At 48.5% G+C, this 12,897-nt stretch overlaps 4 protein-coding genes across 4 annotated transcripts; 1 reads left to right on the top strand and 3 right to left on the bottom strand.

The window, feature by feature from the left end:
- Positions 1-474: 474 nt before the first annotated feature.
- On the bottom strand, positions 475-3,249 carry C8Q69DRAFT_456947 (NUC153 domain-containing protein). Its single transcript, XM_028629862.1, has 2 exons — positions 2,924-3,249; positions 475-2,830 (listed from the first exon to the last, which is right to left on the bottom strand). Exons 1-2 carry the CDS (start codon positions 2,997-2,999, stop codon positions 723-725), a joined length of 2,184 nt encoding a protein of 727 aa, XP_028487491.1. The 5' UTR covers positions 3,000-3,249; the 3' UTR covers positions 475-722.
- A 223-nt stretch (positions 3,250-3,472) lies between these two features.
- C8Q69DRAFT_456942 (uridine kinase family-domain-containing protein) lies at positions 3,473-5,537 on the bottom strand. The gene is made up of 8 exons (XM_028629861.1): positions 5,181-5,537; positions 4,990-5,117; positions 4,778-4,922; positions 4,679-4,721; positions 4,510-4,623; positions 4,417-4,458; positions 4,135-4,366; positions 3,473-4,059 (listed from the first exon to the last, which is right to left on the bottom strand). Exons 1-8 carry the CDS (start codon positions 5,349-5,351, stop codon positions 3,576-3,578), a joined length of 1,359 nt encoding a protein of 452 aa, XP_028487490.1. The 5' UTR covers positions 5,352-5,537; the 3' UTR covers positions 3,473-3,575.
- Positions 5,538-5,663: 126 nt separating this feature from the next.
- Positions 5,664-7,200, top strand: C8Q69DRAFT_456935 (CTLH domain-containing protein). The gene is made up of 4 exons (XM_028629860.1): positions 5,664-5,814; positions 5,869-5,948; positions 6,129-6,324; positions 6,555-7,200. Exons 1-4 carry the CDS (start codon positions 5,797-5,799, stop codon positions 7,068-7,070), a joined length of 810 nt encoding a protein of 269 aa, XP_028487489.1. The 5' UTR covers positions 5,664-5,796; the 3' UTR covers positions 7,071-7,200.
- Positions 7,201-7,642: 442 nt separating this feature from the next.
- On the bottom strand, positions 7,643-9,906 carry C8Q69DRAFT_399111 (putative NADH-ubiquinone oxidoreductase 64 kDa subunit; the record flags this gene model as incomplete). The annotated part of the gene is made up of 4 exons (XM_028627834.1): positions 7,643-8,409; positions 8,471-8,621; positions 8,675-9,015; positions 9,078-9,906. 4 exons carry the CDS (start codon positions 9,904-9,906, stop codon positions 7,643-7,645), a joined length of 2,088 nt encoding a protein of 695 aa, XP_028487488.1.
- Between the last annotated feature and the right edge of the window lie 2,991 nt (positions 9,907-12,897).

Raw genomic sequence — 12,897 nt, 5'->3', positions numbered from 1 at the left:
AGTTATATCTCTTCCGCCAGCAATAATGCGAATACATATGATTCCAGCTGGAGAAACAGACATAATAAACTCAATCATAATCAGATAATGATGGACACGATCAGAGGCCAATAATTACACCCTGCAGGAAGCAGCGGTTCGTCCGAGCCACTCAAACTGCGTCCGGTCTGCAACCACGCGGGCTCCGCTCCGTTGGATCGTCCCTGAGCGCACGCGACACCTATCTATCTAACTAGCTGATAGTCTAACTCAACTTAGTCTGGGGATAGTTTAGAGGCTCTCATCCAGTTTTACTACTCATGCAAGTATTGTATTTTATCAGACGGGAGCTTGTGGTAGAGTTATCCGGCGTAGTTGATCCTTGATTATCACTATTTCCCGTTCCCCTGTGTGGTCGCGTGACCTTTTTTACTAGACGATACATCAAGGCGATGTTACGAATCCACGATCTTCTACCATATACTTTCGTAAAGAACGAAATGTTAATACAATGTTGAAATTCTATTCTTCTGATGGAATACACGTCGATTAGACGCCTGCGTGTAGCTCACAATGTATACAGTACATACATACATCCTGCATAAGTACGAGACCAGAGAAAAAGAAGAAAAAAAGATATGTCCGGAAAATTCCCATAAACACCAACCCCAAACCACATGGACTTTTGTTTTCCGGTTCGCTTTCCCTTGACAAGATTATAATCGGATTGAATCATGGCTGAATCATGCCTTGGGCACCTTGCTCTTGACCCGAGCAACCAGTTTCTTCAGGTCGTCTTCTCCACCCTCGTTCTTGGACGACTTCTTCTGCTTCTTCTGCGACTCCCTGCTTCCGCCCCGCTCACCATCTTCGTCCTCCTCAGCCCGGTTTCTTCTGCGCTTCCGGCCTTCCTCGAGTAGGGCCTTCATGGCAGAAGTCTGGCGGAAGCGCGGGTTTGTGGGATCAATGGCAAACTCGTGGCTCTCGTACAGACGGGAGAATCGGGGGTCGCTGACATCGATCTTGAAATCGTCTGCGGGTGCCTCCACCTCGCCCTTTGCGCCCTTGCCCTTCTTGCCCTTCTTGCGAGCCTGTTTCTCGGCCTTCTCGATCTCATTCATGTCGAAGTGCTGGACGCCGGCGCTCTTGTCGTCGACCATCAGCAGCTCGAGCTCCGCACGCTGAGCCGCTGAGGCGGCTTCTTCGGCGGCCCGCTGCTCACGCTTCTTGCGTCGCTCCTCCTTGCGCTGGGCTATTGCGGCGGCTTTGCCGTCGGGGTCTTCAAAGAAAGGATCATCGAAGCCCAGATCCTCCTCGGCCGCTGCCTGTTCTTTTTGGCCATCCTTCTCGGCCTCCTCGTTGTCCTCGGGCAGAGTCTCACCGCGCTTCATAGCCTTGAGCCTCTCCTTTCGCTTCTGCTTCCTCTCACGCTCCTTGCGAGCGTACTTTTCGATGGTGGTCTCTTCGCGCTCCGGTTCATTCTCGAAGACAGAGTCCTTGGCTGGTGCCCCAGCTAGACCCGACGTGAACGTGATCTCCATGTCCCCTACAGGGCCTTTGGATTTGGATTTTGTAGACACTCCAGTGTCTAGTCCAAGCAGGGCGCGCATGCGCTGTCTTTCCGCTTCCTTTTTGGACACCTTCTTGGTGGACTTCTCACCGGTCTCGCCATCGACCTCTTCAATTTCCTCGTCCTCATCATCTGAACTGTCGCTTCCAAGGTATGCCTTCAGGTCGTTTTCGTCGATATCCTTTCTGCTGCCCTTGAAGGCCTTGGCCTGCACTTCTTTTCGTACGTTATCATCCGCATCCCATGTAAGCTTCACCTTGCTGTGTTGCAGGGCGTCTGTGACGAATTCGTTAGGCTTATAGCCCTCCGGGATCCTCTCGCACTCGTCTCTCGGCTTGTCGTCGGAGAAATCAGTATCGTCTGGAACGAATCGAAGGTCAAAGAAGTTGGCACTGGTCAGGTACTCGGTTCCATCCACATTGTCGTAGACATGCTTCGCAACCTCCTTCGAGGAGAAGATGAGAATAGCATAGTAATAGCGCAATCGCTCGAGCTGGTACTGTCGTAGGCGGGTGGAGTTGAACTCTTCACCCTTATCTTCCTTCAATAGAGACTGCTTGATCTTTTCTTCCTCGTCTTCGGAATCAATATCTTCCTCCTCGTCCTCATCCTCTTCTTCTTCATCTTTGTCGTCTCTAGCGAAGATTTCCTTTGGGGGACCTTCAATTTCCTCCCTTTCTAGCCGCTCCTTTCCAAACTCACTAGGGTAAATCGAGACCTTAAGGACTCGACCACCGGTGGGCACGAAACTCGAGAAAACAGCCATGAGATCCTCTGCGCGGATATTATCCCAATCCAGATTAACCACCGCTATGCGATTCGTGACCTCTCCCTCCGGCACATCTGTCTGTGCCTTCGTCGGAAACTCCAGCTCTTCGCCCTCATCAACCTCCTCCTCCTCACTCTCTTCCTCACTAGAGCTCTCCTCGGAAGATGACGACTCAGAAAACCCACCATCACGCGCGGGATCGTATGCTTTCTTATCAGCCTTTTCCAGTTCCTTCAAGACCTCATCGTCATCATCCACGCTGACTTTGTCCAAGTCATCATCTTCCTCTTCCTCTTCGCCCTCGGCGGCATCTAGCCGGTAGAATCGCTCCAGTTGCTTTTTCGTATCATCACGAGCCAACTTCCGACCGTATCTATCGACAGCCGCATTACGAGAAAAGTCCTGATCGTGCAGCACGTGCGAGAAACGCTTATCGAGCTTCACATGTGTATGGCGCTTGCTGGGGAGTCGGTAGCGGGGATCGCTCTGGATATTGGCAAATCGCGGATCGGCTACAAATCGCAAGTCAGCTTCCAACAAAAATGAAATTCCTTCCTAGGATATCGCGCGGCTAATATGTCGAGAGAGGGGGACAAGAAACATACTGATAATAGGACCGCTAGCTTTTCCAGCTTTGCTCCCGCCGCTGCCTTTGGATTTCTTCTTTCCGGGATCAGGCATTGTGGCGGGCAAAAGAAATTGTAGGCAAAGAACAGCAAATGGAAGAATGGGAAGATTGGATAGGCCTCGAAAAAAGCGCGCCGCCTATGAAAGAGGCTTTCCTCTGGGGAAAAAATTGCGTTTGTCAGTTTGTGCCTGTTGAATTCTGATATTTCCGCGATGAAATCGCGGGCGAGGACTTGGGAATTTTTGACATGGTCCGTGCGTTATCTCCGAGCGGCGACCGCGATTATCCAAGTCCCAATTCAATGAACTGACAGTAGATCGAATGCAATGCTCTTGTCGGGTTTGTGAGGTTGATATCATAGTACTTTAGTATTCAGTCATCCCTGAGCATTCAGCAATTTCCACGCTAGATATCGCGAGCGATGTCCTATGACGCTCGAAAGATGGCTATTGTGATTCTATATTTTCATGTAGCTCCGGGTTTAGGTCAGTTCATAGCACTACGTCAATGAGAGCGTACACTGAGTGTGCATTTGATTAATCTATTCAATCGGAGTATATGCCTTGACATGAGTCATTATTTCGAATCAAAAAAGTATATACGTAGATTGTATATGTATTCCAGATAGATCAACAACCAAAATATCTCTTCTCGAGCCACCTTGGTTCTCCTTCTTCCTCTATCCGCCCAACGATGACCTTAACGCCAGGATAAACGGTTGTCAGTCTCTGCAGACCACGCTTACCAGCAGCACACGTCACAAAAATAATATTGTTCTCATCGACGCCATGATCGATCAGCACTCGGACAGCCATCAAGGCGGCACCTCCGCTAGACATCTGCGCATCCAGCAACATGACCGACGAGTGCTTCTCTATACCAGGAGGTAATTTCAGGTAATGTAATTCAGGTTCCCCGCTGCGGTCATTAGTCTGGATCAAGACACGACCCGTAATGCAATCGGGAATAGTGCGCTTGAGCGCAGTCTCCAAGCACGACCCGCCTCGTAGGATGGCAACAGCGGACACAATGCCTGCTTGGCAAACACCATTGTATTCGTTCTTTTCAGGTGTCGTAACAGTCTTTGGCTTATAATCGGTATAGTCGAGGGCCCTGTAACCTCATCAGCGACTCTGGTCTCGCCAGAAGATTGTAAGCCGTGGTCAGCGGGAGGTAAAGCAAACGCACTTTTCTATAAGTAATGAGGCCAGTCGGTCAAAATAGAAGACAAAATCGACCTGCTCTGTGGACGGGTCTTGTAGAATGGTATTCATGCCGACGGACTGCGGAGTCGGCGCCATAATCTTCACATTAGAAGAGAATTTCTCGGTTGAAGCGAGAACGCTCAGCTTCATCAAGTCGGCATTATGCTTATCGGATTTCTCCTGAAGACATCGTTGGATATGCTTAACGACCATATCTGAAAAGCCTTAGTCGCATGCACATGGAAACAGAAGGCAGCGTACATACCGATTGCCGTTTTGTTCTCAATTCCACGGGGAATAATGATGTCTCAAATCTGTCAGGCCCTCGTATACCACTTCTGTGTGAACGGTTACCCACCTGATATGCTTCGTTGCGGCTCCACGTATGTCTTGTACGAGGGCTTGACGAACTTGAACCATTGCCTGACGATACCTTCAACTTCTCTGCCCCTGTCTTTGACATCGCGTATGACTGTTAAGCGCAGGTTAGAGACGTCCTGGAGGTGTTAGGGACGCAGGATCCTCACTTCTTCGACCAAGGCAGACATCCATATCCGCCTCAACGAATATCTAGCATGCATTAGCTTCAGGATAATAGAACATTGACCCATGAGAGGGCGGTTTACTTTGACATCAAGCATCTCGAGAATTCTGGGGTCATAGAGTGCCAGAATGCCTTCTAAGATCAGCACATGTGGCGAGTAGAGAGCAGTAGTGTGTGGCTGTCGTTGATGGTCCGCGAAGGAATACACTGGTATGTCTGCCTTCTTCCTTTCGACGGCATGGCCATCAGTAAGTGACCAAGAGAGACAGTTGATGGCTTCTCCGTGAACTTTACCCTTGTTTCAAATCACGCAGAGTATTGACCAAGATGTCAAAGTCAATGGACTCTGGACTATCGAAATCATAGTCGTTTGCATGAGCTTTGGCATGTTGCTCCGGAGTTAACGTTTTGTAGAAGGAATCCTGCGCCGCCGACAGTTAGGGTCAAGCTTTCTTCTTATCTTTCCTTCGATCCCGATGATATACCATTACGAGGATGGCTACCCACGGCAGATTCAACGACCTAACTATCTCCATTGCAACCGACGTCTTGCCGGAGCCAGAGCTGCCGGCAATACCAATGATAGTCAAATCCGCCCATGGTGGAGAGTAACGTGCTTCAGTCCTAGCAGAGAGAACGGGCGGAGCTGACTCCATCTCCAGATGGTCACAACCTGTCCTGATCCCAGTACGAACCGGCCGTAGAAAACCACATACAGTCCTCCAATCTCAAACCTCGACCGACTAGAGCAAAAGAAAAAAGCTGGATTCTACCGGTCAGGAGGCAGAGACCTGGGACAGAAAGCTGGTGGCACATAGCAAGCAAGCTAGAGAGCTTCTCGTCTAATTTGTCTCGCTTGGTCGGAAACAGGTTAGCTCGGCTGCTTTTTCAAGCTTAGGGCCAAGACCTTCGCTTCCGCCTTAAAACGTCGCCCGCACTGCTTTTCTTCTTCCTTTCCCTCTCCGTCACCAGACCTTCGCCGCGAGACGAATCCCTCCATGGCTTCCGTCTCGTTGGCTATGCTGCCTGCTCCTTCTTCTCAACACCGGAGAATCCCTTAGAGCTCAGCTCTCTGAATTCATCTAGCCTTCGTTTCCCATCATGACGTCTGCCGACTTTGTATGGTCCCGACGTTTCCGCGACCGCGTCGCTTCTGGTATTAACAGCAGGCAGATGTCTCCCAGCTCCTCCGCTAACACGCCAACATGGCACTCTTTCGAGCGCAAGGTCGACGAGGTCAGACCGTCCAAAACGTACGTTACTCTCCTATGCTACCTGTCGCTTCCTATCATGATGCGTCAAAAATCAAGTTGGGAATCTCTCTGAAAAACACTTGAGGAGAATATGTTAACTTGTCTTTCTGAATTACATTTCTTGTCTCTCTTTCGCCTGCATTTTTTGTATGGTGATTGTCGCTAACTGTGGACCTGAAGTGACATCAACTACCTTGTCATGGACTACCTCGTTACCAACGGCTATCCCTCCGCTGCTAAGCGATTTGCTGTTGAGGCCAACATTCAACCTAGGCTGGATGTTGAGTCAATCCAGGAAAGAGTCGAGATTCGCAGCGCGATCCACTCTGGGGATATCCAAACAGCCATCGAGAAAATCAATGAGCTCAATCCTCAGGTATGCATGCTCCTTGAGTTTGATCCAGAACTTCTTTGCTTTTCCTGCCCACCTTTTTTGCTATGATTATACCAGTTTCATGCACCACTCATAATACACCCTTCGGGGTGTTGATGATAAACAAACATCTTCAGTCCTCAGTATGAACAGCAACATTCGTTTACCTTCCTGTCATTTCTATCGTCCACCAGTTGTCCAGAATGGCTCGATGTAACTAACAGTCGTCTCAGATCCTCGATGAAAACCCTTCATTGCACTTTTCGCTTCTCCGCTTGCAGCTAGTGGAGCTAATCCGAAAGTGTACTACCTCTCCTAATGGAGACATCACCCCCGCTCTTGATTTCGCAACTGCGGAACTTGCCCCGAGAGCTCCCACAAATCCTCAGTTTCTTGAAGATTTGGAGCGCACTTTGGCCTTGTTAATATTCCCATCGGAGAACCTGGCCCCTCAGCTCTCTTCTCTGCTTCACCCTGATTTGCGAAAAGACATCGCAAACAAAGTGAATGAAGCTATCCTGCAAAGCCAAGGCGCTCGTAAAGAGGCCCGGCTGCGTAACCTTGTAAAATTGCGTGCTTGGGCAGAACAGAAGGCCCGGGAAGCGAAGAAAGACCTTCCCGAGAAACTCGACCTAGGACTGGTACCTGAGAAGACTGCCAACGATGGCAGTGGGCGTTCAAGCCACAACGGCAGCTCAAATGATGCAGTGATGACTAACAATGGAGATCTCGATGCGATGATCTCGTGATCGCCGCTTGAAGCGGGATCCTATCCACATGGCCGGTCTATGGTTTTGTATCAACTATGGATAGTAATAAATAATTGATAACTATGATGAAACCTCATGAATATGATTATGACATCTCTGCAATCTTGCAATATCCTCAAACCCGTTTATAACTTGGTAGTCGATGTAGGATTCCAAAACCTACCTTGAACAATTGTTATCCACTCCGTGGCGGGTTGACGAAATCTGATAATCATACTACTCTTTAACTATAGTCAGAAACCCCGATTTGATTTTACTTCTGGACCGATTGTGTCTTCTTCATCATAGGATAGTAAACCTTTTTGGCAATTCGCTTTAAATGTAAGATACATGGAATATCTGTCTTAGATGGCTGTTAAACCGCAACGATAACGAAATAATAGATCTGAACCACCTGCAAAGACCCATATACATCCTTTCCGAAGTCATTAAGCTTTCATACGCTGACACGCGGTTTGTTGACTCTAGAAGTTCATCAAATCTATCCAAAGGCCACATGTTAGAAAGTAGTCATATATATATATATGCCAGCAAGATAATAGGAAGCGTTTTCATCTGGGGGGGGGGATATAGGAAATATGCGTACCTCTTCCAAAAAGTGCTCTCTTAGCCCAATCCATAGCCAGCATGATACGGGTGCGCAAGCTGACACTCTCAGCAAAGTAGACACTGCGCCAAAGGTAGACCGCCAAAAGGCCGCCGCTAAAATTGAGACCGCCAAAATCGAACACTGCTGCATTTCCGACATAGGCGAGGCTACCGAGATGTCTGTATTGGAATGCCTTGTAGACAGCCTCGTCAAGGTCACCGTAGTCGATTTCGTTGGCTCTCATGCCCGGAAGTGCGGCGGCGATCTTGTTGAATTTCTTTCCAAGATACTGGCCTTGCTGATTAGCGCGCTGTGCGGTAGCCGGAAGGGAGGTCAGCTTGGAGTCAATCTGGCGGAGAAGTTCATGAAGTTCGCCGAAGTCGAGAGTCCCAGACTGGTCTTTGTCGTACTCTTCGAAGAGTTTGTCAACCCGACGCAAGTGGCTGGATGCCTGAGGGAAACGCTTCTTGACTCGGTTTGCAACCTCTCTCCATTCCTTGAAAGACAAATGGATCTTTTCTGGGTCCTTGCCCTTTTCCCAGGCTAGAGTGCGCAGGAAGGTGACAAGGTGGTCTGCCAAGTTGTTCTGAACCGTGGAGCAGTCGCCAATAGCATAGACATCGCCCAAGGGTGCGCCAATGAGTCGCAGGTGAGAATCGGTCTCAAGAGCATGCTTGTTATTTTGTCCTTGAAGCTTCTTTGCAATCTTCTTGGCAAATTCGGTTTGAGCTGGAATCAATGATTAGTCTTCTGTTCCCTGAGTGATTATTTCCACGCGGTTGGTACTCACAGACACCGGTTGACCAGAGACAGAAACCCATTGGGATCTCCTTCACGACAGTCTTATCACCTTCCTTCTGGGTGAAGAGGATCTTGTCCTGTCGGACTTCCTTGACCCGAGAGTTGGTCAAAACCTCGACCTGGTCATGGGCAAAACGGGCCTTCAACCGTCAACATCACGCTCAAAATGAGGGGACCAGTAGATCAAACCTACCTCGGCATACTTCGAAAGTGCCTCATCGTACGTGTTGAGAATGTGGCTTCGACTCTGGATAACGTGGACCGATATCTCGTTCCTCAGGATCTTTGGAAAGGCGTAGAGGAGATCCTCGTTCAGCAAATCGTAGAGTTCTGCGGCGAATTCGACACCAGTGGGACCACCGCCGCAAACCACGAAAGACAACAGCCGTTTCCGCTCTTCATCAGAAGTTGTGGGCAAACACGCAAGTTCCAGGTTCTCCAACACCTTGTTCTTGATGGCTCTAGCATTATCGACTGACTTGAGGAAGTGACAGTATTCTAGACCCTTTACTCCATGGGGATTGGTGGTAGAACCTGTTTTTTTAACATCAGCGTTGACTGGAAGAGACCCCTCATATCTGAACTTCATCACGTACCCACGCCGATAACGAGTTTGTCATACGGCAGATAGAAGTGCTGCTTATTTCCATTTGCGTCCACCTGAGATACTTCTACCAGCTTATGCGAGAAATCGACATCTTCCGCCTCAGCTTTGACGAAATGGGCGTTCAGATGCTGCACAATCCGTCGGATAGGGTCGACCAAAGATCTGAGCCCCAGCGTCCCTGTTGTCGCAGAGGGTAGCAACGGAGTAAATAGGAAGTAGTTGACTGGCGATACAATAGTCACATGATAGTCACCCGGGTTCAGATTCTTCAACAGCGAAACGCTTCCCCATCCGGTCCCAAGTATCACCAACTTCGGTTTATCCCTCTGGGCCACCATGGCATCCGAGTCATTATCATCGATCAGAACCTCTGCTATGGGGAGATTCTTGGGGCCACCCCGTCTGGGGTTCAACGCCAACTCTGACACAGGAACATCCTCCGCGTTGGGATCCTCGCGATAGGTGGTGGCATCGTAGATGAAGAACGCGACAATGGCGGCACCGCTGGAAATGATGAAAAACCCGGAGAGCGCAAAGAGCTTGTATAGAAAATTTACAACAGGCGATCGTCTCGCCGCCTGTATTTTCGCCGACACAGACTTGTGTCTGATGGGAATTGCGAGGAAGGGCGACGGACGAGAGAGTTGCTGGACCCTCCGATATTGGGTGACGGGTATGCGGCGAGGAACATGGAGGGCTCTGGGGGAGCTGATCCCCGCAGGGACCGATTTCAGGAAGCCATTGAATCGCGAGGACTGCAGCCCAACTCTCTTCAGCGTTGAGTAGTCCAGTTTACGTCGCAGGAAACTCGTGTGCATGACGAGTTGCAACACGCGAGCTCAGCGAAGGGTACGTCGACAGGGAACGAAAGCCAGTCAAGTGAACCTACGCAAAGCCATTGGCATCAAGGGAGGACGAAAAGAACGTGACCGTACGGAAACACGAGGCCGTGATGAGAGGAGAGAATGACAGCGATGGATTGCAGAGATGAGTTCAGACTAGAGATACTCAGTAGAAGATAATCACATAACTATTAACTACCTACTAACTAGGTACTATCTTGTTGACGCACTGGCAACTTGGAACCAACGTCATCGGCCCCTGCGCGGCTGGCACTCACGTGACCCTCCGGCTTTCGGCATCTTCGGTCTCTCACCGATTCACCAGGCGGGAAAGTCGGCAGCGCCAACTCCGATCAAAGGAGCCTGCTCGGAGCTGAGAACTAGTAGTAGTACTCTTGTCTTCTCGCGGCCTATTCCATATCTATAGAAACTAATACTCTACATGGTTCAGTACGGTTACGGTCGGCTTGTTCCCTCCAAAGAACGGAGTTTCGAAACATAATAATATATTCTCTGTCCCCACACGAGACCGCACTCTACGACTTATCTATGCCAGTTCGAGACCCGGTGAATCTGTGCGTGGACAGTTACCCTTTAAGTGTACCTTAGTGCTACGGGAAAGTACGCAGGGCCTGTTGATAGACAACAGCGTTGCTTGTTTTAGATCTAGATAGACTTTCCCGCGTTACATCGCTATGGACAGCTTAGGGAAGCCGGATATAGATACACCCAAGCCAAGCAAAAAGTTCTACCATAGTCCTCATCTTATTATTTCTAGAGTATGTATATGTAACAGGCACAGGCCAGCCAATAAGAAAACATCCCTCTGTTTATTAACATTGGAAGCCAAGGCACATTTCTCGAACGTGGCTCAAGGACAACCCTCCACGCTTCATCCCCACGTGTCCCCCGTGTCCCTGGATATGCCACTTTCGTCAACGATAGATAACCCTGGTGCCATGGATGACCGGATTGGACATCAAAATTTCTTCCTGCCTTAGAGTATCTTATTCGCCGGAGTGAAAATCATGTTTGTTGGTGCAGCAATCTTTTGACGATTGGATATAAGTTTATAAAAACACCTGTGCTTGCTCGGGGTCTTGACGATAAATTTATGTAAAAAGCTGAATCCTTCTCGTCCCTACTGCCTGCGGTCGTTCAATACTTTTTGTAGTGCATATGCCGCGTGATCCAGAAAAGCTGGGAACAATATATACCATACCAGTACTACACATACATGGGTCAGTTTTGATAGCAGAAGCTGATAATAAAAATAACATAGAACAGCTATTATCAATACATTAATCTGTTCTTAGGGATCTGGGGTAGATGAGTCTGAATCCTTAAACCAGGACACTAATTAAGCGCGCCCACAGCGCCGTTTTTCGAACTACACTACAATGACAACACAAACACCGCTTCCGGCGTACTTGCCGCTGGTAATGACAATATCAGGAACCTCTTCTCTTCACTTGCACTTAACAGTGGTAGCCACTCAACTGGCAGGGTCCAACATAGTGAAGAGTTAGGATTCGTCAGATTAACAATCATTGGATGCTCTTAACTAGGACCAAAAGGAATATGATGGCTTTCTGCCAGTTGACTAAAAGGAGACCTTCGTGTTGGTCTGCCTGGATCTCTAACAGAATCCTTCCACAAGTCTAAAACAAGCAAGAAACATGTTTTGAAAGACGTAACTATAATAACTTGCGGAATCCTCTGGCGCATGGAAGCAAGGTGTATATGTCAGAGAGTTGGCAAGAATGATGTATCCCTATGGATATAGCAGATTCTATCCATATCAAAGAATCTGCAAACATTGGACACGGCAGGTCGCGCGCTGACATTGTTATCCCACCAAATCTTCGTACCTGTCGTATAACAGCGTTGTAAGACAAGCATTGCAACTATGAGCAAATAAAATGACGGAATGCTTGATCTGTATCCTCGGGAGTGCTTCTCCGCATGCATACCAACCTGTCAACCGCCGATCACAATGGTCCCTAAAAATACTCAACGGTCTTGAGGTGGTCATTAACTCACTTTATATCTCGTCCCGTAACCTTAACTGTTTTCGTCCGGCTCAGAATCGATGGAGATGTCATATCGGAATTTCCGGATTACCTATTTACTTGATCTTATACGTCATATTTGCCTGAACCTGTGAGTTCAGTGGAACAGCTACTCGCAGCAAAATATCAGGATAGTAATATTAATGACTCTACGATCGGGGGTAGAGCTTAGCCATTGAATGCGAAAGCTGCATTTGTATCTCGTAATGCAGGACTCACCATAGAATGCAATGCAACGTTCGAAAGATGGTAAATCTCGCAGTGGATGCGGAATCGATATCCATCACATCAATGCCATCATGGGGTGGATCTACTAACTAATCGAACTGCTGTTCTGATCAAGTTTCCTGACGGGCGCTAAACCTATCGAGGTTCAAGTAATCTGTCAATCAAACTACCAACTACTATAAAAATAAATACCCCAACTAAAGTGATCTACATATCCACATATCAGTCAGATACAGGCTCGGTATGATTGACCTTGGATTTATTTCCCGTTCATCTGGGTCTTTTCGTTAATAGATCTTCCTTGTCCCATTCCGCATCGAGTAGTAGTAGATCTGTCATACTCCGCATGTTCCAAGCAGGACAAAGCATTGCGGTGGCGAACAAAGTGATACAATTGACCTTGATCCCTTTTGATCTTGGACGAGGGAGATGAAAAACACGGAGAACCCGCGCTCCGCCCTGCAACCAGAGAATCCCGCGTTCGTACGTTAACATGACATCTGGGTAAAATCGATTGACATCGACCACCCACAAGGTGAAGACTCGATGATGTACATGATTACGAAACCGGTCATTGCAGTATTATAGACTTTCCGACGAGAGGGACGTGTACCGCGCACCCGCAATATGACGAAGGGATCGATACTTGAAGGATCTGGGAAGCTCG

The sequence above is a fragment of the Paecilomyces variotii genome (assembly GCF_004022145.1).
Source record: "Paecilomyces variotii strain CBS 101075 chromosome Unknown C8Q69scaffold_2, whole genome shotgun sequence".
Taxonomy (NCBI): Eukaryota; Fungi; Ascomycota; class Eurotiomycetes; order Eurotiales; family Thermoascaceae; genus Paecilomyces; species Paecilomyces variotii.
Note: the sequence above shows the minus strand (reverse complement) of the source record. Positions and strands in the feature narration are given on the sequence as shown.

What these genes read in the sequence shown, in the direction of transcription:
- C8Q69DRAFT_456947 (XM_028629862.1), bottom strand. Translation starts at nt 2,999, where the DNA reads ATGCCTGATCCCGGAAAGAAGAAATCCAAAGGCAGCGGCGGGAGCAAA. An exon ending in AGCTAGCGGTCCTATTATCA is followed by an intron (nt 2,831 to 2,923) that starts GTATGTTTCTTG and finishes TGCGATTTGTAG; the next exon opens with CCGATCCGCGATTTGCCAAT.
- C8Q69DRAFT_456942 (XM_028629861.1), bottom strand. Translation starts at nt 5,351, where the DNA reads ATGGAGTCAGCTCCGCCCGTTCTCTCTGCTAGGACTGAAGCACGTTAC. An exon ending in TGTCTGCCTTGGTCGAAGAA is followed by an intron (nt 4,624 to 4,678) that starts GTGAGGATCCTG and finishes TGCGCTTAACAG; the next exon opens with TCATACGCGATGTCAAAGAC. An exon ending in TGAGAACAAAACGGCAATCG is followed by an intron (nt 4,367 to 4,416) that starts GTATGTACGCTG and finishes AAGGCTTTTCAG; the next exon opens with ATATGGTCGTTAAGCATATC.
- C8Q69DRAFT_456935 (XM_028629860.1), top strand. An exon ending in GAGGTCAGACCGTCCAAAAC is followed by an intron (nt 5,949 to 6,128) that starts GTACGTTACTCT and finishes GTGGACCTGAAG; the next exon opens with TGACATCAACTACCTTGTCA. An exon ending in TCAATGAGCTCAATCCTCAG is followed by an intron (nt 6,325 to 6,554) that starts GTATGCATGCTC and finishes CAGTCGTCTCAG; the next exon opens with ATCCTCGATGAAAACCCTTC.